Consider the following 26535-nt stretch of genomic DNA (forward strand, 5'->3'; position numbering starts at 1 on the left):
GTTCTTGGTGCGGGCCGCAGTCATCCCGCAGGCGCCCACCACCTACCCGCACCCCGCTCCCCAGCTGCAGCATACACTGTGGGCGTCCGCTGCAGCCGGCGCACCTGTCAGACGCTAGAGGTCATTATTGACCTCTAGTGTCTGTGCGGCGCTGCTATGGGAGAGACGTCATGACGTCTCCCCCATGGAAAGGAGCCGCGAGCGGCCAGACGGAGCAGCAGCAGCAGTGGTTGGGAAGCAGGAGCGGGGCAGTGGTAAGTATTGGTTGTTTTGTGTGTGTGTGTTTGTAAGCGGCTACTAAGGGGCACAAAAACAGGGGGCACAGCGACAGGGGGCACAACTACAGGGGGCACAACTACTGGGGCAAATCTACTGGGGCATAGCTATAGGGGGCACAACTACTGGGGCAAATCTACTGGGGGCATAGCTACAGGGGGCAAATCTACTGGGGGCATAGCTACAGGAGGCAAGTCTACTTGGGGCACACCTACTGGGGGCATAACTGGCCACACCCCTCCCCTATGAAGCCACACCCCTATTTTTTGCCACACGCCTCTGGCACGCACTAATTGCTTTACCACGGGGGGGGGGGGGGGGGGGGGTGCCAGTGGAAACTTTCGCATACTGCCTGTATTATGGGGGTAATTCCAAGTTGATCGCAGCAGGATGTTTGCTAGCAATTGGGCAAAACCATATGCACTGCAGGGGAGGCAGATATAACGGCCCTCATTCCGAGTTGTTCGCTCAGCAGTGCACACGCTAAGCCGCCGCCCTCTGGGAGTGAATCTTAGCTTAGCAGAATTGCGAACGGAGTATTCGCAATATAGCGAAAAGTTTTTTCTTTGCAGTTTCTGAGTAGCTCGAGACTTACTCTTCCAGTGCGATCAGTTCAGTGCTTGTCGTTCCTGGTTTGACGTCACAAACACACCCAGCGTTCGCCCAGACACTCCTCCGTTTCTCCAGCGTTTTTCCCTGACACGCCTGCGTTTTTTCGCACACCCCCATAAAACGGTCAGTTTCCGCCCAGAAACACCCACTTCCTGTCAATCACACTACGATCAGCAGAACGAAGTAAAAACCTCGTAATGCCGTGAGTAAAATACCAAACTTCTTAGCAAATTTACTTGGCGCAGCCGCAGTGCGAACATTGCGCATGCGCAGTTAGCGGAAAATCGCACCGATGCGAAGGAAAATAACGAGCGAACAACTCGGAATGAGGACCCATGTGCAGAGAGAGTTAGATTTGGGTGGGGTGTGTTCAATCTGCAATCTAATTTGCAGTGTAAAAATAAAGCAGCCGGTATTTACCCTGCACAGAAACAAAATAACCCACCCAAATCTAACTCTCTCTGCACATGTTATATCTGCCTCCCCTGCAGTGCACATGGTTTTGCCCAACTGCTATCAAAAATCCTGCTGCGATCAACTTGCAATTACCCCCTATATGTTGTACTACTGTTAGTAACCTAACTTGTTACCAGATTGCTGAAGAAGAAGCTGTAGCAAAATAACCGTTTTATCTTTTATGTGCAAATGTATGTGTGAAGAGAAGTAATGCTATTGTACATGCATAGTTTCTAGTGTTATATAACTCATATAGGAAATAATACTTACCATTCATGAGTGTCCCTAAGTCCTCCACGGAAATAGGTGATATATATTCAAGACAAAATACTTAATGTAGCATATTTGGGTTAATACCAGGTTTTTACAAGCTGCTGCAGTTCGTCAGTCCCGGTCGTTGCTAGGCATTCAAAATGTCAGAGTACTTCTGGCTGGCAGCTTCCCACTGGATGCTCGGCCACAGGGACGCCTGGCAACCGTGGGAGGTTGTATGCGATACAGGGGAGATGTGCAGTATTTTAGCTGCACAAGATTATTTATTAGCAGGGGTTCGTCCAAGCTGGGCTCGGATTGGCTCTTCTCTCCTTTATGTAGCAGTCAGCCCTGTCAGTCCCCACCGGTTATAGTTCATGCCTGCAACATGAGCCCGTAGTCCTCTGTTCCTGGCTCCAGAAGCTTGGTCCTTGTTGGTACTCTTGTTGTTCCTGTGAACATCCAATATTCCTGGCCTGCTATTATCTGCCTGAACCCTGTATGGCTGGTGCCGCAACCTCACAGCCATCTCCCCTGTCCAAGGGACAAAGAGCCCAAGATAAGTCTTCCCGAACATTTCCCTGGTGACCGGAGGAAATTTTTACGTTATTGTGAAAGTTGCAAATTATTTTGTAAGCTTAGATCTCAGTCCTCAGGTCCTGAAGCTCAGTGAGTAGGGATCATTATATATCTTCTTCGAGGTGAACCGCAGACTTGGGCTTTCAGTCTACAACCAGGTTGTGAATCACTTTGTTTGGTGGATGCCTTCTTTACCACCATGGGGTTTCTTTATAATGATCCAGATAGGGTGGCATCCACAAAAGCACATCTCTGTGCACTCAGGCAAGGGCACAATCCTGCGGAGATTTATTGTTCCGAGTTTAGAAGGTGGGCAGTGGACTGGATGGAATGACCTGAATCTTAAGTCAGTTCAGACTGGGCCTTTCCGAACAGATTAAAAATTGTCTTGTGCAAACCCAACCCCGGAGTCCCTGGATAGCCTCATGCAACTAGTCATCCGTGTGTATAGGTGGTTTCGATAATGTAAACGGGAGAAGGAGATCGGCTTACCACACTTTCACCCTTCTGCCTTGGATATTTCTGAAAATCTGAAGGAGCCCATGCAACTTGGAGCTTTTCAACTATCTCATGCAGAGAAAAATAGAAGGTGTAATCAAGGTCTATGCTTATACTGTGGAGGACAAGGCATTGGCTAAATGCCTGTCCTCAGAAACCAGTCAGAGGGAGTCACTTAGGTTTGTCCACCATCTTGCCCTCTAATTCCATTTTGGTTCCCACTGAAATCTCAATATGTGGGAGAAGAGTTTCAGTTTCAGCCTTTTTGGATAGTGATGCTGCTGGGAACTTTATTGACTCAATTTTGCTTCTTCTTTAAACATTCCCATTGAACCATTGGAATCTGTAATCTCTGTTTGTGGGCTTGATTGTAGTTCTTTGACTAATGGGAAAGTGTTTCTCAGACTCTGCTGTTTCAATTATCCATTGGGACTCTTCATTCTGAAAGTCTGTGTTTTTTTTCGAGATTCAGTGCCCTTTGGTTCCCATTGTCCTTAATCTACCGTGGCTCAGATCACATAACCTGGTAGTTGATTGGAAATCTGGTGAGATCGTTCACTGGGGGGTCTGAGTGTGATTCCAATTGTCTTACTCTGCCAGTATGCGTACTTTAGCCAGGATGGGAGACTTTACCAGATCCATACAAGATGTTTTCTCCAAAAAAGAGGCTGACATCTGTGCAATCGATCTAGTACCTGATGCAAAGTAATCCAAGGGTAGACTGTATACTCTTTCTGTCCTCGAGACTAGAGTCCTAGATCAGTAAATTCTGGAATACCTGGCCAAGGGATTTATTCATCCTTCCAAGTCTCCTGTTGGTACAGGTTTCTTTTTTGTGGCCAAGAAGGTTGGTTCCTTACGACCTGGCATCGATTATAGAGCCCTAAACAAGGTTATAATGAAGAACTCATACCCTCTTCCTCTCATTTCCGTACTCTTTGATGAACTCCACGAAGCAGTCATTTTTTCTAAAATAGACCTACGAGGGGAATATAATCTTTTTTTCAGGAAATTATCAATGAGGTCCTCAGAGAGTTTCTAGGCAAATTCATCATTGTTTATTTGGATAACATCTTAATCTCCTCCAATTCCTTGTCAGAGCATTGCTGTCATGTTAAGATGGTCCTCCAAAAGGTGCAGGAACATGGCCTGTTTGCTAAATTAAAAAAATGTAAGTTTGAGGTGCAGAAAGTATCTTTTCTAGGATACATTATTTCTCCCGAAGGCTTCTCTATGGACCCAGGAAAGGTTCAAGCAGTTCTCAATTGGACACGTCCATCCAGTCTAAATGCTATCCAACACTTTCTTGGATTCTCAAATTATTATTGAAGGTTCATTCACTCATTCTCCTATATCGTTGCCCTGATTGTTGATTTAAACAAAAAGCGGGCAGAGACTCAACAGTGGTCACCTCAAGCTCTTCTAGCTTTTGAGGACCTTAAAAAGCATTTGTTTCTGCACCAGTTCTCCGGCATCCCAATCCTGATCTTCCTTTCTTTGTTGAGGTTGAAGTCTCGGATATAGGAGCTGGAGCTGTTCTTTCACAAAAGGATCCCAAGGATCAGAGAATTCATCCCTGTGCTTACCTCTTTCGAAAATTCTCCTTTGCTGAAATTAATTATTACGTGGGAAACTGAGAACTTCTGGCCATAAATTAGGCCTTTGAGGATTGGTGTTATTGGTTGGAAGAAGCAAAACATGTGGTCACAGTTTATACTGATTATAAAAATCTGTCTTATATTGAAACTGCTAAGAAGTTGATTTCCCGACAAGCCCGATGAGCGTTATTCTTCCCCAGATTCAATTTTGTCATAACTTTCATGCCAAGACCAAAGAACGTCAGAGCAGGTGCCTTATCCTGTAGCTTTCAGCCTGTACAGGATTCAGAATGTTCAGAGTCTCCAATTGCTCCTGCCTCTATTATTAATACAGGTTTAACTCAGTATCTAGTAACATAGTAACATAGTAACATAGTATCTGAGGTTGAAAAAAGACAATTGTCCATCGAGTTCAACCTATTTGTGGTCTCCTATGCATGATGATTTGACTAAAATTTCTGACTGATGCTGCTGTCAGCCGTTGCATTTTATCCCTATTTATAGTAACTATAATGCATGACTATGCACCATACCCCTGGATATCCTTATCCATTAGGAATTTATCTAACCCATTCTTAAAGGTGTTGACAGATTCCGCCATTACAACTCCCTCGGGCAGGGAATTCCAAACACGTATTGTCCTTACCGTGAAAAAGCCTTTACGACGTATTGTGCGGAATCTCCTCTCCTCTAACCTGAGCGAGTGTCCACGAGTCCTCTGTGTTGATCTAACCAAAAACAGGTCCCGCGCAAGCTCTGTGTATTGTCCCCTTATATATTTGTAGATGTTGATCATATCCCCTCTTAGTCTCTGCTTTTCCAATGTAAACATGCCTAGTCTTTCAAGCCTTTCCTTGTATTCCATCGTCTCCATGCCCTTAATTAGTTTGGTCGCCCTCCTCTGTACCTTTTCTAGCTCAAGGATATCCTTTTTGCAGTACGGTGCCCAGAATTGTACACAGTATTCAAGGTGTGGCCTCACTAGTGATTTATATAACGGGAGTATAATACTCACGTCCCTAGCATCAATACCCCGTTTTATGCATGCTAATATCTTATTAGCCTTCTTTGCTGCAGTCCTACTTTGGGTACTACTGCTTAGCTTGCTATCTATGAGGACACCTAAGTCCTTTTCCAGTACAGAATCCCCTAATTTTACCCCATTTAGTAGGTAGGTGTAATTGTTGTTCTTGTTACCACAGTGCATTACCTTACACTTGTCTGTGTTGAAGCGCATTCTCCATTTGGCTGCCCATGCTTCTAATTTAACTAAGTCGTTCTGAAGAGACTTGGCATCCTCCTCTGTATTTATAGCCTTACACAATTTGGTATCATCTGCAAAAATTGACACCATGCTCTCTAGACCTTCTGTTAGGTCGTTAATGAAAATATTGTACAATAGCGGTCCTAATACTGAGCCTTGCGGCACACCACTTAGCACTTCAGTCCAAGTTGAAAAAGATCCATTAACCACAACGCGCTGCTCCCTATTATCTAACTAGTTTTTGACCCAAGTGCATATTGTGCTTCCTAGCCCTGATGCTTGTAGATAAGTCTCATGTGTGGTACAGTATTGAACGCTTTGGCAAAGTCTAAAAAGATTACATCCACGTCTTTACCCTGATCTAGGTTTGCGCTTACTGTTTCATAAAAGCCAAGTAAGTTGGTTTGACAGGATCTGTCCTTCATAAACCCATGTTGATTCCTTTTAATGACCTTATTGACTTCAAGGAACTTCTGAATACTATCTCTTAGAATACCTTCCAATACTTTCCCCACTATAGATGTAAGACTAACTGGTCTATAATTACCTGGTTCAGCTTTACTTCCCTTTTTGCATATAGGCACTACTTCCGCTATACGCCAGTCTTTGGGAACCATACCTGATTTAACTGAATCCTTAAAGATCAAAGATAGCGGTTTTGCCAGTTCAGAGTGAAGCTCCATTAGAACCCTTGGGTGAATACCATCGGGCCCTGGTGATTTATTAATCTTTAAATGTTTTAATCGGTCACAGACTACTTCCTCGCTTAAATAAGTACCTATCAGTGGGATATTCTCATTAATGAGATTGTGTGTCAGTCCCTGAATTGGGTCCTCTCTAGTGAATACTGTTGAAAAAAACTCATTTAGTGTGTCCGCTATGTCATTATCATTTTTGCTTAAGACTCCCAACTTGTCTTTTAAAGGGCCTATACTCTCCTTCTTTAATCTCTTGCTATTAATGTATTTAAAGAATTTTTTGGGATTCGCTTTGCCTTCCTTTGCTACTAGTTTTTCAGTTTCTACTTTAGCCGCTCTTATTTCCTTTTTGCAAATTTTGTTACATTCCTTATAGTGCTGAAATGACTCTGCTTCCCCGTCAGATTTGTATTTTTTAAATGCTCGCCTTTTCTTGCCCATAAGTTCCTTAATCTTTTTGTTAAGCCACATCGGTTTATGATTTTTATTCCTTTTTTTGCTGCTCATAGGAAGAAATTTGAGTGTATTTTTAGCTAGCAGGAATTATAGTACCTCCCATTTCTCCGTAGTATTTTTTCCTAAAAACAAACCTTCCCATTCAATATCCCTGAAAAATACCCTCATCTTTTCAAAATTTGCTTTGCTAAAGTTTAGAGTCCTAGTTGAGCCAGTATAGGGCTGTTTATGGAAACTGATATTGAATGTGACCATATTGTGGTCGCTGTTTCCTATGGGTTCCCCTACTATAATACCTGATACCAAATCCCCATTGTTTGTTAATACCAGGTCTAAGATTGCATTGTACCTAGTTGGTTCCTCAATTAGTTGGACTAGGTAGTTATCATTTAGTGTGTTTAAAAACATATTGCCCCTAGCAGTATCACATGAATCGTTTTTCCAGTTTATCTCTGGATAGTTAAAATCTCCCATCACTACTATGTCTCCTACTCCTGCTGCTCTTTCAATTTGCTTTAGTAACAATTCCTCATCAGATGATACCAGGCGGCCTATAACATACACCCAATACTAACTTTTTTATTCCTTTTTCCCCGCATGCAATTTCTACCCATAATGTCTCGACAGTGTCTACAGTCTCCTCCTGAATATCTTCCCGTATATCAGGTTTTAAAAACGGCTTTACGTAAAGACACACCCCTCCACCCTTTTTATTTAGTCTGTCTCTCCTAAACAGTGTATAGCCCTCTAGATTGACTGTCCAATCATGAGATTCATCCCACCACGTTTCAGTAATGCCTATAATATCATACTGTTTGCTTGCTGCAAGTATTTCTAGTTCACCCTTTTTACCAGTAATGCTTCTGGCGTTTACATACATACAACTAAGAAGTATTTTCCCTTGCGTTAGGGACATCTTTCACCTTATGTAGCAAGGATGACCTGTAATCGTCATTGGTTAGTGCTTTGGTAAAATCCCTTTTAGTACCCATGTTAGTAACCTTACCGCCTGCTCTTACCCTCCCCCCAACTTCTCCCCCATTTCGTTTACTACCGCCATCCCCACTATTCTCACAGCATGACCCGTAGTTTCTAGCTAAACCCTCCCCCCAGGCTCCTAGTTTCAAATCTCCTCCAACCTTCTAACCATCCTTCCCCCCAGCACCGCTGCCCCCTCCTCAGTCAGGTGCTATGTTACTATGTTACTAATATGTGATTAGCGGAAGATTTACTTGTTTTAGGAACATTATTTTTTTTTATACTATACATAACTTTACTGCATGAAGAATTTGTTCCTGTTTTGTGCAGGCCTTGCTCGTGCCAAGTCAATTCCCAGCCAGACGTATTCCTCAGAGGTGGTCACTCTCTGGTACCGGCCGCCAGATGTGCTGCTGGGTGCTACAGATTATTCATCTGACCTGGACATCTGGTGAGAATGACATTTCTTTCATATTTTTGAACTAATGAACTAGTATGTTCTGCTAATGCTGCATAACTGGCTGCTGATTAGTAAATGGATCACTTGGTACTCACATATGTCTATTGCTGCCCAGCATAACAATTCTCCAGGCGTTTTCCAATCAGCGTTCTGTGATGTATAGTGAGAGCCACATGTGATCTGTGGAACATTCATTGCATGGCTTGGTCTTTGAGGATTAATAATACTCCATATCCATAAACAGATGAAGAGCATCTATCCAGAGTCATTAAACAGCATTGTGTTGTACATGGTTCAGTATGTATCAGTGGTGCTGAAACAGTCGGCTCATTCTCAGAACATGGTACAAGCCGGGTGCTCTAGACAGGAGAATGAACTCACAGATACTTTGTGTATATGAAGCAGCACAGGCAAAATCTTGGAGGTGGGAGCGGGAGGAATTAATCAGTTGTCAGGAGAAGTGACAGTCATTTGTGCAGCCAAGAAGACGGGCGAGAGTATGGAGAGGTGTACATGGAAGAAGAATTGGTGAGGGCTTTGTAAGTATGGATGACCATCGACCATAGATGTTACAAAGTTATCAATGATCTATGCACGATGTTCAATACTTTTACCATCGACGATGATACAGAACCACCTAAAGTGCCGGGACACCTTAGTCTGTCCCCCAATGCACCCGTTAAGCCTCAACACGGGCTCTGATTGGCCCCGCAGCCCAGTGAATGGTAAAGCAGGGGTGACCATCAGTAAGTGAAACCATTGATGGTTGGTTTCACAGCATCAATGTTGACCGTCAATGGTTAAACCACCATTGGCCAATTTCTGAGTGAGTGAGTGTGAGACGCATGAATTGGATTCTGAAGGAAAAAAGGAGCCACGGTAGGTCTTGTAGGAAACTGGAGGCAGACGTAGTATGTTTAGAGAAGAAGATGAGCCAGGCAGCAGCATTGAGGACAGGTTGGAGTGGAGAGAGGTGGCAGATAGGAGGTTACAGTAATCCAGACTGCAGATGACCAGTGAGTAGATGTGGGTCTTTTGGTCTTTGTAGCATTCAGGGTGAGAAAGTGTCTGATTTTGGAAAATTTTTGAGTTGGAAACAGCAGGAATGTAAAAGGTACTGAATGTGTGGCTTGAAGGAGAAGGAGGAGTCAAGGATAACACCAAGACAGAGCACTTGGTGGCTAGAGTAGATAGTAGTGCCATCAATAGATAATGAAAATGTGGGAGGTGAGGTTATGTGGAAGGGAGGGAAGATGATCAGCTCAGTCTTATATATATTAAGTTTAAGAAAGCGCTGGGACATCAAAGAAGAGATAGCAAAAAGACAGTTGGCAGAGTGAGGAGAGAGGGTGAGAGGTCAACGGAGGAAGGTAGATCTGAGTATCATCAGCATAGAGATGATTTTGAAGGTTAAAAGAGCTCATGAACTTCACCTAAAGACAATGTATAGAGGGAAAATATGAGAGGTCTAAGAATAGAACCTTGGGGAACACAAATTGTTTGTGGAAGTGGAAGCAGGAGTGGAGGTATGAGAGGAGGCAGAGAAAGAATGGTCAGAGAGGTAGGAGGACAGCCAGGAGAGGGCAGTATCACATAGATCAAGTGAGTGAAGGTTTTGCAGGAGGAGAGCTCCACAGTGTCAAAAGCAGCAGAGAAGTCAAGGAGAACGAGTAGAGATTAGTGGCCCTTGGATTTGGCAGCAAGGTGGTCATTGCTTACTTTCGTGAGGGTAGTTTCGGTAGAGTAGAGAGGATGCAAGCCAGAATGGAATGGGTAATGCAGTGAGTGGCAGGAAAGAAAGACAGATGTCAACAATGTGCTCAAGGGCCAGTATTTACTAAAAATCAGAGTTTTGCCGATTTGTGTTTTTTTTTCTAAGTCCCAATCCGGGAATTCACTAAGCAGAAAACTCGGCAGTGTCTGGTCTATTTGTAATGGTTTGATTGGCAAAGTTCAGAAATACGAATGAATAAACCATCGGTCAAACGCGGCTGTTATTTCATACAATATGGGCATTCACTATTCATTCGTATTTGGGTGTTAGTCTCTGAGTGCTCAAGTGCGGGTCTGTTTTTTTTCGATTCGTTAAAAAAAGCAGCAAAAAAATAGACCTGCTTTTTCCAGTCGAGTTTGGATAACCATGCACGGATCAGTGAGATCTGTGCATGGTTATCTATGGGAAAGGGTCTGTTTAGTGTAAAAACAGAAAAAAAAATTGCGTGGGATCCCCCCCTCCTAAGCATAACCAGCCTCGGGCTCTTTGAGCCGGTCCTGGTTGACAAAATATGGGCAAAAAAATTACAGGGGTTCCCCCATATTTCATCAACCAGCACCGGGCTCTGCGCCTGGTCCTGGTTCCAAAAATACGGGGGACAAAAAGCGTAGGGCTCCCCCGTATTTTTGAAACCAGCACCGGGCTCCACTAGCCAGGTACATAATGCCACAGCCGGGGGACACTTTTATACTGGTCCCTGCTGTGTGTGTGTCCTATTTTTTGGGGGGTATTTTTTTAGTAGTAGTACTACAGGTACCAGCGGGCCAGGTTTTCCACCGCATTCTGGTACTTGTGGTTCTCCAAGTACCAGCTTGCGGGGCAGGCTTGCTGGGACTTGTAGTACTGCTACTAAAAACAATATTCACATTTTTTACACATGGCTATCAGCCCCCAATCCGCCGCCCTTGGATGGCGGGGACAGCCTCGGGCTTCACCCCTGGCCCTTGGGTGGCTGGAGGGGGGGGACCCCTTGATTTAAGGGATTCTCACTCCTCCAGGGTACCCCGGCCAGGGGTGACTAGTTGGGTATGTAATGCCAGGGCCGCAGGGACCAGTATAAAAGTGTCCCCCGGCTGTGGCATTATGTACCTGGCTAGTGGAGCCCGGTGCTGGTTTCAAAAATACGGGGGACCCCTACGCTTTTTGTCCCCCGTATTTTTTGAACCAGGACCCCAGGCGCAGAGCCCGGTGCTGGTTGATGAGATATGGGGGAACCCCTGTCATTTTTCCCCCCATATTTTGTCAACCAGGACCGGCTCAAAGAGCCCGAGGCTGGTTGTGCTTAGGAGGGGGGACCCCACACAATTTTTTTCTGATTTTTAACGACTTTAAACACCTTTTTAAGGTACACAATGAAGCCCTGCACGGATCTCACAGATCCGGCCGGGATTCCTTGTGTTTTGTCAGGCAGTGTTTTACTCATCACTCCCGTAAAACACTGCCTAACATTATGAATCACATCGACATCGGAAAATACGAATTGGGAAAAGTCGGCAGATTAGTGAATGATCGTATCAGGATTCAAACAGTTGCAGTAAAATGCACCCGATACCATTCGAGTTCAAACACCTTTCAAAACGGCAAAACACGAATCTTTGTAATTATACCCCAAGGTGTTTAGAGGCAAAAGGGAGGAGAGATGGATCAGTAGTCGGAGAGAGTATTAGGATCAAGCTTTTTTTTGTTTGTGTTTTAGAATGCGGGAGCCAAGGGCATGCTTGAATGCAAAGGGGACAATAGGGCTAATACAGACTGGATCGCTGCAGCGGCAGTAATTGCAGTCTGAAGCCCTTTGTGGCGTGCACAAGTGCAGCGGACGCACCCCGGGAGCCCAGTGAGATGCTAAAAGCATGGGTCCAGTGATCACATTGCAGTAATGCAATAGCCTCTGCCTCATTTGGCCGGCATTGGTGAAAACGGAGGGCACGTGGCGAGGACAAGGACTGCGTGGCGTACACAGTTACCTTGGCCTTGCAAGATGCCCAGCTACAGGTAGTCTGACTACCGATGGTTGCAATGTTCATGTTGGACTGCAATCACATTACACTATTTCTATGTACCTCCTCCTGCATTTGCATTGCTGGGGATTGTATACTGTGAGCAGCTTTACCACTGCAATACATGCTGAATCAGGCTCAGTGTCATATCAAAGTTTGTGTGCCTAGCTGAAATACTTTGTGCTGCTTTAACAAAAATATTCTAATTGGCTACATTTTCTGCCTGCCTATCTGTCAGTAGTTAGTAGGCAAGTGTCAATTTACAAATGGCTCATGGGCTGAAGGTGACAGTCACTTCTGAATATGTTTCTTCCAGGGGAGCAGGATGTATATTTATAGAGATGCTTCAGGGATACCCAGCATTCTCTGGGGTGTCAGATGTCTGTGAGCAACTGGAGAAGATCTGGTCGGTAAGTGAACATTGATGTTACTTGGGTAGTATGACGCTGTACCTGTGCCTGTATCAGATGTTACTCAGGTAGTATGACGCTGTACCTGTGCCTGTATCAGATGTTACTTGGGTAGTAGGACGCTGTACCTGTGACTGTATCAGATGTTACTTGGGTAGTAGGACGCTGTACCTGTGACTGTATCAGATGTTACTCGGGTAGTATGACGCTGTACCTGTGCCTGTATCAGATGTTACTCAGGTAGTATGACGCTGTACCTGTGCCTGTATCAGATGTTACTCGGGTAGTAGGATGTTGTACCTGTGCCTGTATCAGATGTTACTTGGGTAGTATGACGCTGTACCTGTGACTGTATCAGATGTTACTTGGGTAGTAGGACGCTGTACCTGTGCCTGTATCAGATGTTACTCGGGTAGTAGGACACTGTACCTGTGCCTGTATCAGATGTTACTCGGGTAGTATGACGCTGTACCTGTGCCTGTATCAGATGTTACTCGGGTAGTAGGACGCTGTACCTGTGCCTGTATCAGATGTTACTTGGGTAGTATGACGCTGTACCTGTGCCTGTATCAGATGTTACTCGGGTAGTAGGACATTGTACCTGTGACTGTATCAGATGTTACTCGGGTAGTAGGACGCTGTACCTGTGACTGTATCAGATGTTACTCGGGTAGTAGGACGCTGTACCTGTGCCTGTATCAGATGTTACTCAGGTATTAGGATGTTGTACCTGTGCCTGTATCAGATGTTACTCGGGTAGTAGGACGCTGTACCTGTGCCTGTATCAGATGTTACTTGGGTAGTAGGACGCTGTACCTGTGCCTGTATCAGATGTTACTCGGGTAGTAGGACGCTGTACCTGTGCCTGTATCAGATGTTACTTGGGTAGTATGACGCTGTACCTGTGACTGTATCAGATGTTACTCGGGTAGTAGGATGCTGTACCTGTGACTGTATCAGATGTTACTCGGGTAGTAGGACATTGTACCTGTGACTGTATCAGATGTTACTCGGGTAGTAGGACGCTGTACCTGTGACTGTATCAGATGTTACTCGGGTAGTAGGACGCTGTACCTGTGCCTGTATCAGATGTTACTCGGGTAGTAGGACGCTGTACCTGTGCCTGTATCAGATGTTACTTGGGTAGTATGACGCTGTACCTGTGACTGTATCAGATGTTACTCGGGTAGTAGGACATGGTACCTGTGACTGTATCAGATGTTACTCAGGTATTAGGATGTTGTACCTGTGCCTGTATCAGATGTTACTCGGGTAGTAGGACGCTGTACCTGTGCCTGTATCAGATGTTACTCAGGTATTAGGATGTTGTACCTGTGCCTGTATCAGATGTTACTCGGGTAGTAGGACGCTGTACCTGTGCCTGTATCAGATGTTACTCGGGTAGTAGGACGCTGTACCTGTGCCTGTATCAGATGTTACTCGGGTAGTAGGACGCTGTACCTGTGCCTGTATCAGATGTTACTCGGGTAGTAGGACGCTGTACCTGTGCCTGTATCAGATGTTACTTGGGTAGTATGACGCTGTACCTGTGACTGTATCAGATGTTACTCGGGTAGTAGGACATTGTACCTGTGACTGTATCAGATGTTACTCGGGTAGTAGGACGCTGTACCTGTGACTGTATCAGATGTTACTCAGGTATTAGGATGTTGTACCTGTGCCTGTATCAGATGTTACTCGGGTAGTAGGACGCTGTACCTGTGCCTGTATCAGATGTTACTCAGGTATTAGGATGTTGTACCTGTGCCTGTATCAGATGTTACTCGGGTAGTAGGACGCTGTACCTGTGCCTGTATCAGATGTTACTCGGGTAGTAGGACGCTGTACCTGTGCCTGTATCAGATGTTACTCGGGTAGTAGGACGCTGTACCTGTGACTGTATCAGATGTTACTCAGGTATTAGGATGTTGTACCTGTGCCTGTATCAGATGTTACTCGGGTAGTAGGACGCTGTACCTGTGACTGTATCAGATGTTACTCGGGTAGTAGGACGCTGTACCTGTGACTGTATCAGATGTTACTCAGGTATTAGGATGTTGTACCTGTGCCTGTATCAGATGTTACTCGGGTAGTAGGACGCTGTACCTGTGCCTGTATCAGATGTTACTCGGGTAGTAGGACGCTGTACCTGTGACTGTATCAGATGTTACTCAGGTATTAGGACGTTGTACCTGTGCCTGTATCAGATGTTACACGGGTAGTAGGATGCTGTACCTGTGACTGTATCAGATGTTACTCAGGTATTAGGACGTTGTACCTGTGCCTGTATCAGATGTTACTCGGGTAGTAGGATGCTGTACCTGTGACTGTATCAGATGTTACTCGGGTAGTAGGACGCTGTACCTGTGACTGTATCAGATGTTACTTGGGTGGTAGGATGCTGTACCTGTGCCTGTATCAGATGTTACTCGGGTAGTAGGACGCTGTACCTGTGACTGTATCAGATGTTACTCGGGTAGTAGGACACTGTACCTGTGACTGTATCAGATGTTACTCAGGTATTAGGATGTTGTACCTGTGCCTGTATCAGATGTTACTCGGGTAGTAGGACGCTGTACCTGTGACTGTATCAGATGTTACTCAGGTATTAGGACGTTGTACCTGTGCCTGTATCAGATGTTACTCGGGTAGTAGGACGCTGTACCTGTGACTGTATCAGATGTTACTTGGGTGGTAGGATGCTGTACCTGTGACTGTATCAGATGTTACTTGGGTAGTAGGACGCTGTACCTGTGCCTGTATCAGATGTTACTCGGGTAGTAGGACGCTGTACCTGTGACTGTATCAGATGTTACTCAGGTATTAGGATGTTGTACCTGTGCCTGTATCAGATGTTACTCGGGTAGTAGGACGCTGTACCTGTGCCTGTATCAGATGTTACTCGGGTAGTAGGACGCTGTACCTGTGACTGTATCAGATGTTACTCAGGTATTAGGACGTTGTACCTGTGCCTGTATCAGATGTTACTCCGGTAGTATGACGCTGTACCTGTGCCTGTATCAGATGTTACTCGGGTAGTAGGACGCTGTACCTGTGACTGTATCAGATGTTACTCAGGTATTAGGATGTTGTACCTGTGCCTGTATCAGTTGTTACTTGGGTTGTATGACGCTGTACCTGTGCCTGTATCAGATGTTACTCGGGTAGTAGGACGCTGTACCTGTGACTGTATCAGATGTTACTCAGGTATTAGGATGTTGTACCTGTGCCTGTATCAGTTGTTACTTGGGTAGTAGGACGCTGTACCTGTGACTGTATCAGATGTTACTTGGGTGGTAGGATGCTGTACCTGTGCCTGTATCAGATGTTACTCGGGTAGTAGGACGCTGTACCTGTGCCTGTATCAGATGTTACTTGGGTAGTAGGACGCTGTACCTGTGACTGTATCAGATGTTACTTGGGTAGTAGGACGCTGTACCTGTGACTGTATCAGATGTTACTTGGGTAGTAGGACGCTGTACCTGTGCCTGTATCAGATGTTACTTGGGTAGTAGGACGCTGTACCTGTGACTGTATCAGATGTTACTTGGGTAGTAGGACGCTGTACCTGTGACTGTATCAGATGTTACTTGGGTAGTAGGACGCTGTACCTGTGACTGTATCAGATGTTACTTGGGTAGTAGGACGCTGTACCTGTGCCTGTATCAGATGTTACTCGGGTAGTATGACGCTGTACCTGTGCCTGTATCAGATGTTACTCGGGTAGTAGGACGCTGTACCTGTGACTATATCAGATGTTACTCAGGTATTAGTATGTTGTACCTGTGCCTGTATCAGATGTTACTCGGGTAGTAGGACGCTGTACCTGTGCCTGTATCAGATGTTACTCGGGTAGTAGGACGCTGTACCTGTGACTGTATCAGATGTTACTCAGGTATTAGGACGTTGTACCTGTGCCTGTATCAGATGTTACTCGGGTAGTAGGACGCTGTACCTGTGACTGTATCAGATGTTACTTGGGTGGTAGGATGCTGTACCTGTGCCTGTATCAGATGTTACTCGGGTAGTAGGACGCTGTACCTGTGACTGTATCAGATGTTACTTGGGTAGTAGGACGCTGTACCTGTGACTGTATCAGATGTTACTCGGGTAGTAGGACGCTGTACCTGTGCCTGTATCAGATGTTACTCGGGTAGTAGGATGCTGTACCTGTGACTGTATCAGATGTTACTCGGGTAGTAGGATGCTGTACCTGTGACTGTATCAGATGTTACTCGGGTAGTAGGACGCTGTACCTGTGCCTGTATCAGATGTTACTCGGGTAGTAGGATGCTGTACCTGTGACTGTATCAGATGTTACTCGGGTAGTAGGACGCTGTACCTGTGCCTGTATCAGATGTTACTCGGGTAGTAGGACGCTGTACCTGTGACTGTATCAGATGTTACTCGGGTAGTAGGACGCTGTACCTGTGCCTGTATCAGATGTTACTCGGGTAGTAGGACACTGTACCTGTGACTGTATCAGATGTTACTCTGGTAGTAGGACGCTGTACCTGTGCCTGTATCAGATGTTACTCGGGTAGTAGGACGCTGAACCTGTGCCTGTATCAGATGTTACTCGGGTAGTAGGATGCTGTGCCTGTGACTGTATCAGATGTTACTCGGGTAGTAGGACGCTGTACCTGTGCCTGTATCAGATGTTACTCGGGTAGTAGGATGCTGTACCTGTGACTGTATCAGATGTTACTCGGGTAGTAGGACGCTGTACCTGTGACTGTATCACATGTTACTTGGGTAGTAGGACGCTGAACCTGTGCCTGTATCAGATGTTACTCGGGTAGTAGGACGCTGTACCTGTGACTGTATCAGATGTTACTCGGGTAGTAGGACGCTGTACCTGTGCCTGTATCAGATGTTACTCGGGTAGTAGGATGCTGTACCTGTGACTGTATCAGATGTTACTCGGGTAGTAGGACGCTGTACCTGTGCCTGTATCAGATGTTACTCGGGTAGTAGGATGCTGTACCTGTGACTGTATCAGATGTTACTCGGGTAGTAGGACGCTGTACCTGTGCCTGTATCAGATGTTACTCGGGTAGTAGGATGCTGTACCTGTGACTGTATCAGATGTTACTCGGGTAGTAGGACGCTGTACCTGTGACTGTATCACATGTTACTTGGGTAGTAGGACGCTGAACCTGTGCCTGTATCAGATGTTACTCGGGTAGTAGGACGCTGTACCTGTGACTGTATCAGATGTTACTCGGGTAGTAGGACGCTGTACCTGTGCCTGTATCAGATGTTACTTGGGTAGTAGGACGCTGTACCTGTACCTGTATCAGATGTTACTCGGGTAGTAGGACGCTGTACCTGTGACTGTATCAGATGTTACTCGGGTAGTAGGATGCTGTACCTGTGACTGTATCAGATGTTACTCGGGTAGTAGGACGCTGTACCTGTGCCTGTATCAGATGTTACTCGGGTAGTAGGATGCTGTACCTGTGACTGTATCAGATGTTACTTGGGTAGTAGGACGCTGTACCTGTGCCTGTATCAGATGTTACTCGGGTAGTAGGACGCTGTACCTGTGACTGTATCAGATGTTACTCGGGTAGTAGGACGCTGTACCTGTGACTGTATCAGATGTTACTCGGGTAGTAGGACGCTGTACCTGTGACTGTATCAGATGTTACTCGGGTAGTAGGACGCTGTACCTGTGCCTGTATCAGATGTTACTCGGGTAGTAGGACGCTGTACCTGTGACTGTATCAGATGTTACTCTGGTAGTAGGACGCTGTACCTGTGCCTGTATCAGATGTTACTCTGGTAGTAGGACGCTGAACCTGTGCCTGTATCAGATGTTACTCGGGTAGTAGGACGCTGTACCTGTGACTGTATCAGATGTTACTCGGGTAGTAGGACGCTGTACCTGTGCCTGTATCAGATGTTACTCGGGTAGTAGGACACTGTACCTGTGCCTGTATCAGATGTTACTCTGGTAGTAGGACGCTGAACCTGTGCCTGTATCAGATGTTACTCGGGTAGTAGGATGCTGTACCTGTGCCTGTATCAGATGTTACTCGGGTAGTAGGACGCTGTACCTGTGCCTGTATCAGATGTTACTCGGGTAGTAGGACGCTGTACCTGTGCCTGTATCAGATGTTACTCGGGTAGTAGGACGCTGTACCTGTGACTGTATCAGATGTTACTTGGGTAGTAGGACGCTGTACCTGTGCCTGTATCAGATGTTACTCGGGTATTAGGATGCTGTACCTGTGACTGTATCAGATATTACTCGGGTAGTAGGACACTGTACCTGTGACTGTATCAGATGTTACTCGGGTAGTAGGATGTTGTACCTGTGCCTGTATCAGATGTTACTCGGGTAGTAGGACGCTGTACCTGTGACTGTATCAGATGTTACTCGGGTAGTAGGACGCTGTACCTGTGCCTGTATCAGATGTTACTCGGGTAGTAGGACGCTGTACCTGTGACTGTATCAGATGTTACTTGGGTAGTAGGACGCTGTACCTGTGCCTGTATCAGATGTTACTTGGGTAGTAGGATGCTGTACCTGTGCCTGTATCAGATGTTACTCGGGTAGTAGGATGCTGTACCTGTGCCTGTATCAGATGTTACTCGGGTAGTAGGATGCTGTACCTGTGTCTGTATCAGATGTTACTCGGGTAGTAGGACGCTGTACCTGTGCCTGTATCAGATGTTACTCGGGTAGTAGGACGCTGTACCTGTGCCTGTATCAGTTGTTACTTGGGTTGTATGACGCTGTACCTGTGCCTGTATCAGATGTTACTCGGGTAGTAGGATGTTGTACCTGTGCCTGTATCAGATGTTACTTGGGTTGTATGACGCTGTACCTGTGCCTGTATCAGATGTTACTCGGGTAGTAGGATGCTGTACCTGTGTCTGTATCAGATGTTACTCGGGTAGTAGGACGCTGTACCTGTGCCTGTATCAGATGTTACTCGGGTTGTATGACGCTGTACCTGTGACTGTATCAGATGTTACTTGGGTTGTATGACGCTGTACCTGTGCCTGTATCAGATGTTACTTGGGTAGTATGACGCTGTACCTGTGCCTGTATCAGATGTTACTCGGGTAGTAGGACGCTGTACCTGTGACTGTATCAGAAGTTACTCGGGTAGTAGGACGCTGTACCTGTGTCTGTATCAGATGTTACTCGGGTAGTAGGACGCTGTACCTGTGCCTGTATCAGATGTTACTCGGGTAGTAGGACGCTGTACCTGTGCCTGTATCAGATGTTACTTGGGTAGTAGGATGCTGTACCTGTGCCTGTATCAGTTGTTACTTGGGTTGTATGACGCTGTACCTGTGACTGTATCAGATGTTACTCGGATAGTAGGAAGTTGTACCTGTGACTGTATCAGATGTTACTTGGGTAGTAGGATGCTGTACCTGTGACTGTATCAGATGTTACTTGGGTTGTAGGACGCTGTACCTGTGCCTGTATCAGATGTTACTCGGATAGTAGGAAGTTGTACCTGTGACTGTATCAGATGTTACTCGGGTAGTAGGACGCTGTACCTGTGACTGTATCAGATGTTACTTGGGTAGTAGGACGCTGTACCTGTGTCTGTATCAGATGTTACTCGGGTAGTAGGACGCTGTACCTGTGACTGTATCAGATGTTACTCGGGTAGTAGGACGCTGTACCTGTGCCTGTATCAGATGTTACTTGGGTAGTAGGATGCTATACCTGTGACTGTATCAGATGTTACTTGGGTAGTAGGATGCTGTACCTGTACCTGTATCAGATGTTACTCGGGAAGTAGGACGCTGTACCTGTGCCTGTATCAGATGTTACTTGGGTTGTAGGACGCTGTACCTGTGACTGTATCAGATGTTACTCGGATAGTAGGACGCTGTACCTGTGCCTGTATCAGATGTTACTTGGATTGTAGGATGCTGTACCTGTGACTGTATCAGATGTTACTCGGGTAGTAGGACGCTGTACCTGTGACTGTATAAGATGTTACTCGGATAGTAGGACGCTGTACCTGTGACTGTATCAGTTGTTACTTGGGTAGTAGGACGCTGTACCTGTGCCTGTATCAGATGTTACTCGGGTAGTAGGACGCTGTACCTGTGACTGTATAAGATGTTACTCGGATAGTAGGACGCTGTACCTGTGCCTGTATCAGATGTTACTTGGGTAGTAGGACACTGTACCTGTGACTGTATCAGATGTTACTCGGGTAGTAGGACGCTGTACCTGTGCCTGTATCAGATGTTACTTGGGTAGTAGGACACTGTACCTGTGACTGTATCAGATGTTACTCGGGTAGTAGGACACTGTACCTGTGACTGTATCAGATGTTACTCGGGTAGTAGGACACTGTACCTGTGACTGTATCAGATGTTACTTGGGTAGTAGGACGCTGTACCTGTGACTGTATCAGATGTTACTTGGTTAGTAGGACGCTGTACCTGTGACTGTATCAGATGTTACTTGGGTAGTAGGACGCTGTACCTGTGCCTGTATCAGATGTTACTCGGGTAGTAGGACGCTGTACCTGTGCCTGTATCAGATGTTACTCGGGTAGTAGGATGCTGTACCTGTGACTGTATAAGATGTTACTCGGATAGTAGGACGCTGTACCTGTGCCTGTATCAGATGTTACTCGGGTAGTAGGACGCTGTACCTGTGCCTGTATCAGATGTTACTCGGGTAGTAGGACGCTGTACCTGTGACTGTATCAGATGTTACTCGGGTAGTAGGACGCTGTACCTGTGACTGTATCAGATGTTACTTGGGTTGTATGACGCTGTACCTGTGCCTGTATCAGATGTTACTTGGGTTGTATGACGCTGTACCTGTGCCTGTATCAGATGTTACTCGGGTAGTAGGACGCTGTACCTGTGCCTGTATCAGATGTTACTTGGGTAGTAGGACACTGTACCTGTGCCTGTATCAGATGTTACTCGGGTAGTAGGACGCTGTACCTGTGCCTGTATCAGATGTTACTTGGGTAGTAGGACACTGTACCTGTGCCTGTATCAGATGTTACTCGGGTAGTAGGACGCTGTACCTGTGACTGTATCAGATGTTACTCGGGTAGTAGGACGCTGTACCTGTGACTGTATCAGATGTTACTTGGGTTGTATGACGCTGTACCTGTGCCTGTATCAGATGTTACTTGGGTTGTATGACGCTGTACCTGTGCCTGTATCAGATGTTACTCGGGTAGTAGGACGCTGTACCTGTGCCTGTATCAGATGTTACTCGGGTAGTAGGACGCTGTACCTGTGCCTGTATCAGATGTTACTCGGGTAGTAGGACGCTGTACCTGTGCCTGTATCAGATGTTACTCGGGTAGTAGGACGCTGTACCTGTGTCTGTATCAGATGTTACTTGGGTAGTAGGACGCTGTACCTGTGCCTGTATCAGATGTTACTCGGGTAGTAGGACGCTGTACCTGTGCCTGTATCAGATGTTACTCGGGTAGTAGGACGCTGTACCTGTGACTGTATCAGATGTTACTCGGATAGTAGGACGCTGTACCTGTGACTGTATCAGATGTTACTCGGGTAGTAGGACGCTGTACCTGTGCCTGTATCAGATGTTACTTGGGTAGTAGGATGCTGTACCTGTGCCTGTATCAGATGTTACTTGGGTTGTATGACGCTGTACCTGTGACTGTATCAGATGTTACTCGGGTAGTAGGACGCTGTACCTGTGCCTGTATCAGATGTTACTCGGGAAGTAGGACGCTGTACCTGTGCCTGTATCAGATGTTACTCGGGTAGTAGGACGCTGTACCTGTGCCTGTATCAGATGTTACTCGGGTAGTAGGACGCTGTACCTGTGACTGTATCAGATGTTACTTGGGTTGTATGACGCTGTACCTGTGACTGTATCAGATGTTACTTGGGTAGTAGGATGCTGTACCTGTGACTGTATCAGATGTTACTCGGGTAGTAGGATGCTGTACCTGTGTCTGTATCAGATGTTACTTGGGTAGTAGGACGCTGTACCTGTGCCTGTATCAGATGTTACTTGGGTAGTAGGACGCTGTACCTGTGCCTGTATCAGATGTTACTTGGGTAGTAGGACGCTGTACCTGTGCCTGTATCAGATGTTACTTGGGTAGTAGGACGCTGTACCTGTGCCTGTATCAGATGTTACTCGGGTAGTAGGACGCTGTACCTGTGCCTGTATCAGATGTTACTCGGGTAGTAGGACGCTGTACCTGTGACTGTATCAGATGTTACTCGGGTAGTAGGACGCTGTACCTGTGTCTGTATCAGATGTTACTCGGGTAGTAGGACGCTGTACCTGTGCCTGTATCAGATGTTACTTGGGTAGTAGGACGCTGTACCTGTGACTGTATCAGATGTTACTTGGGTGGTAGGACGCTGTACCTGTGACTGTATCAGATGTTACTCGGGTAGTAGGACGCTGTACCTGTGTCTGTATCAGATGTTACTCGGATAGTAGGAAGTTGTACCTGTGCCTGTATCAGATATTACTCGGGTAGTAGGATGCTGTACCTGTGACTGTATCAGATGTTACTCGGATAGTAGGAAGTTGTACCTGTGCCTGTATCAGATGTTACTCGGGTAGTAGGATGCTGTACCTGTGACTGTATCAGATGTTACTTGGGTAGTAGGACGCTGTACCTGTGACTGTATTACATGTTACTCGGGTAGTAGGACGCTGTACCTGTGACTGTATCAGATGTTACTCGGGTAGTAGGACGCTGTACCTGTGTCTGTATCAGATGTTACTCGGGTAGTAGGACGCTGTACCTGTGCCTGTATCAGATGTTACTTGGGTAGTAGGACGCTGTACCTGTGACTGTATCAGATGTTACTTGGGTGGTAGGACGCTGTACCTGTGACTGTATCAGATGTTACTCGGGTAGTAGGACGCTGTACCTGTGTCTGTATCAGATGTTACTCGGATAGTAGGAAGTTGTACCTGTGCCTGTATCAGATATTACTCGGGTAGTAGGATGCTGTACCTGTGACTGTATCAGATGTTACTCGGATAGTAGGAAGTTGTACCTGTGCCTGTATCAGATGTTACTCGGGTAGTAGGATGCTGTACCTGTGACTGTATCAGATGTTACTTGGGTAGTAGGACGCTGTACCTGTGACTGTATTACATGTTACTCGGGTAGTAGGACGCTGTACCTGTGCCTGTATCAGATGTTACTCGGGTAGTAGGACGCTGTACCTGTGACTGTATCAGATGTTACTCGGATAGTAGGACGCTGTACCTGTGACTGTATCAGATGTTACTCGGGTAGTAGGACGCTGTACCTGTGCCTGTATCAGATGTTACTTGGGTAGTAGGATGCTGTACCTGTGCCTGTATCAGTTGTTACTTGGGTTGTATGACGCTGTACCTGTGCCTGTATCAGATGTTACTCTGGTAGTAGGACACTGTACCTGTGACTGTATCAGATGTTACTCGGGTAGTAGGACGCTGTACCTGTGCCTGTATCAGATGTTACTCGGATAGTAGGAAGTTGTACCTGTGCCTGTATCAGATGTTACTCGGGTAGTAGGACGCTGTACCTGTGCCTGTATCAGATGTTACTTGGGTAGTAGGACGCTGTACCGCTGTGACTGTATCAGATGTTACTCGGATAGTAGGACGCTGTACCTGTGACTGTATCAGATGTTACTCGGATAGTAGGACGCTGTACCTGTGACTGTATCAGATGTTACTCGGGTAGTAGGACGCTGTACCTGTGCCTGTATCAGATGTTACTTGGGTAGTAGGATGCTGTACCTGTGCCTGTATCAGATGTTACTTGGGTTGAATGACGCTGTACCTGTGACTGTATCAGATGTTACTCGGGTAGTAGGATGCTGTACCTGTGTCTGTATCAGATGTTACTTGGGTAGTAGGACGCTGTACCTGTGCCTGTATCAGATGTTACTTGGGTAGTAGGACGCTGTACCTGTGCCTGTATCAGATGTTACTCGGGTAGTAGGACGCTGTACCTGTGCCTGTATCAGATGTTACTCGGGTAGTAGGACGCTGTACCTGTGACTGTATCAGATGTTACTCGGGTAGTAGGACGCTGTACCTGTGCCTGTATCAGATGTTACTCGGGTAGTAGGACGCTGTACCTGTGACTGTATCAGATGTTACTCGGGTAGTAGGACGCTGTACCTGTGACTGTATCAGATGTTACTCGGGTAGTAGGACGCTGTACCTGTGACTGTATCAGATGTTACTCGGGTAGTAGGACGCTGTACCTGTGCCTGTATCAGATGTTACTCGGGTAGTAGGACACTGTACCTGTGACTGTATCAGATGTTACTCTGGTAGTAGGACGCTGTACCTGTGCCTGTATCAGATGTTACTCTGGTAGTAGGACGCTGAACCTGTGCCTGTATCAGATGTTACTCGGGTAGTAGGACGCTGTACCTGTGACTGTATCAGATGTTACTCGGGTAGTAGGACGCTGTACCTGTGCCTGTATCAGATGTTACTCGGGTAGTAGGACACTGTACCTGTGCCTGTATCAGATGTTACTCTGGTAGTAGGACGCTGAACCTGTGCCTGTATCAGATGTTACTCGGGTAGTAGGATGCTGTACCTGTGCCTGTATCAGATGTTACTCGGGTAGTAGGACGCTGTACCTGTGCCTGTATCAGATGTTACTCGGGTAGTAGGACGCTGTACCTGTGCCTGTATCAGATGTTACTCGGGTAGTAGGACGCTGTACCTGTGACTGTATCAGATGTTACTTGGGTAGTAGGACGCTGTACCTGTGCCTGTATCAGATGTTACTCGGGTATTAGGATGCTGTACCTGTGACTGTATCAGATATTACTCGGGTAGTAGGACACTGTACCTGTGACTGTATCAGATGTTACTCGGGTAGTAGGATGTTGTACCTGTGCCTGTATCAGATGTTACTCGGGTAGTAGGACGCTGTACCTGTGACTGTATCAGATGTTACTCGGGTAGTAGGACGCTGTACCTGTGCCTGTATCAGATGTTACTCGGGTAGTAGGACGCTGTACCTGTGACTGTATCAGATGTTACTTGGGTAGTAGGACGCTGTACCTGTGCCTGTATCAGATGTTACTTGGGTAGTAGGATGCTGTACCTGTGCCTGTATCAGATGTTACTCGGGTAGTAGGATGCTGTACCTGTGCCTGTATCAGATGTTACTCGGGTAGTAGGATGCTGTACCTGTGTCTGTATCAGATGTTACTCGGGTAGTAGGACGCTGTACCTGTGCCTGTATCAGATGTTACTCGGGTAGTAGGACGCTGTACCTGTGCCTGTATCAGTTGTTACTTGGGTTGTATGACGCTGTACCTGTGCCTGTATCAGATGTTACTCGGGTAGTAGGATGTTGTACCTGTGCCTGTATCAGATGTTACTTGGGTTGTATGACGCTGTACCTGTGCCTGTATCAGATGTTACTCGGGTAGTAGGATGCTGTACCTGTGTCTGTATCAGATGTTACTCGGGTAGTAGGACGCTGTACCTGTGCCTGTATCAGATGTTACTCGGGTTGTATGACGCTGTACCTGTGACTGTATCAGATGTTACTTGGGTTGTATGACGCTGTACCTGTGCCTGTATCAGATGTTACTTGGGTAGTATGACGCTGTACCTGTGCCTGTATCAGATGTTACTCGGGTAGTAGGACGCTGTACCTGTGACTGTATCAGAAGTTACTCGGGTAGTAGGACGCTGTACCTGTGTCTGTATCAGATGTTACTCGGGTAGTAGGACGCTGTACCTGTGCCTGTATCAGATGTTACTCGGGTAGTAGGACGCTGTACCTGTGCCTGTATCAGATGTTACTTGGGTAGTAGGATGCTGTACCTGTGCCTGTATCAGTTGTTACTTGGGTTGTATGACGCTGTACCTGTGACTGTATCAGATGTTACTCGGATAGTAGGAAGTTGTACCTGTGACTGTATCAGATGTTACTTGGGTAGTAGGATGCTGTACCTGTGACTGTATCAGATGTTACTTGGGTTGTAGGACGCTGTACCTGTGCCTGTATCAGATGTTACTCGGATAGTAGGAAGTTGTACCTGTGACTGTATCAGATGTTACTCGGGTAGTAGGACGCTGTACCTGTGACTGTATCAGATGTTACTTGGGTAGTAGGACGCTGTACCTGTGTCTGTATCAGATGTTACTCGGGTAGTAGGACGCTGTACCTGTGACTGTATCAGATGTTACTCGGGTAGTAGGACGCTGTACCTGTGCCTGTATCAGATGTTACTTGGGTAGTAGGAT

General features: G+C 46.3%; 1 protein-coding gene across 1 annotated transcript in view; it reads left to right on the plus strand.

The window, feature by feature from the left end:
* Window positions 1–26535, plus strand: part of CDK15 (cyclin dependent kinase 15) — a gene marked incomplete at its 3' end in the record, with an annotated part of 538867 nt that overhangs the window by 460904 nt on the left and 51428 nt on the right. The window contains exons 10-11 of the mRNA XM_063950471.1: window positions 7998–8118; window positions 12215–12308. Of these exons, the coding sequence (XP_063806541.1) occupies window positions 7998–8118; window positions 12215–12308 (215 nt within the window). The remainder of the gene's footprint in view (window positions 1–7997; window positions 8119–12214; window positions 12309–26535) is intronic.

The sequence above is a fragment of the Pseudophryne corroboree genome, assembly GCF_028390025.1.
Source record: "Pseudophryne corroboree isolate aPseCor3 chromosome 7 unlocalized genomic scaffold, aPseCor3.hap2 SUPER_7_unloc_9, whole genome shotgun sequence".
Classification (NCBI taxonomy): Eukaryota; Metazoa; Chordata; class Amphibia; order Anura; family Myobatrachidae; genus Pseudophryne; species Pseudophryne corroboree.